The following is a 558-nucleotide window of genomic DNA, read 5'->3' on the forward strand; positions in this document are numbered from 1 at the left end:
GAGGGGCAGGGGGACCGCCCGGACCAAGCGATTGTTTCCACCGCCAGCAAAGACATTTTTTATCAAGCTCCTTTTGTATTCGAGCCCTACCTCTTTTTGGCCTAGGAAAGCTTTCGTGCAAGTGGAAGACGACTTTCTCCACAAAGTGCTGTATGTTACTGTGCTCCGGACCGCGCACGAACACCATCCAGTCGTGGGTGAAGCCCTCCACGGTGGGTTTTTTCCTCACCTGGGCGCGGTGCCCCAGCTCCAGCTTCACCTGCACGGCACACTGCGGGCAGGGGGGAGGAGAGACAGCCGTGAACAACAGGAAGGCGACCGTTCGACACTGAACATTGCGCCTGACATTTTTTTTTCCTCCTTCTTGAAACGCACATAAAAGGAAACGGCAGTGCCCTCTGCATCCACGTTTCACGCGCGTGGGCGCGCACACCCCCCACCCCCAAATGCAGCCTATCCGGCCTGCCCGGCCCCCGGCACCCCCGGGCCCGCATCCATACAGGCCGGGATTGTAACGGAATGTTACCCCCGATTGGGAAGGGGGTCCGGTGGTCGGGG

The 558-nt window shown here is 59.7% G+C and overlaps 1 protein-coding gene across 1 annotated transcript in view; it reads right to left on the reverse strand.

Annotated features, from left to right (window-relative positions):
• The window catches only part of MLLT3 (myeloid/lymphoid or mixed-lineage leukemia (trithorax homolog, Drosophila); translocated to, 3), a 290,918-nt gene that overhangs the window by 289,651 nt on the left and 709 nt on the right, over positions 1–558 (reverse strand). The window contains exon 2 of the mRNA XM_010857077.1: positions 91–271. Within this exon, the coding sequence (XP_010855379.1) occupies positions 91–271 (181 nt within the window). The remainder of the gene's footprint in view (positions 1–90; positions 272–558) is intronic.

The sequence above is a fragment of the Bison bison genome, unplaced genomic scaffold, assembly GCF_000754665.1.
Source record: "Bison bison bison isolate TAMUID 2011002044 unplaced genomic scaffold, Bison_UMD1.0 scf7180017864376, whole genome shotgun sequence".
NCBI lineage: Eukaryota > Metazoa > Chordata > Mammalia > Artiodactyla > Bovidae > Bison > Bison bison.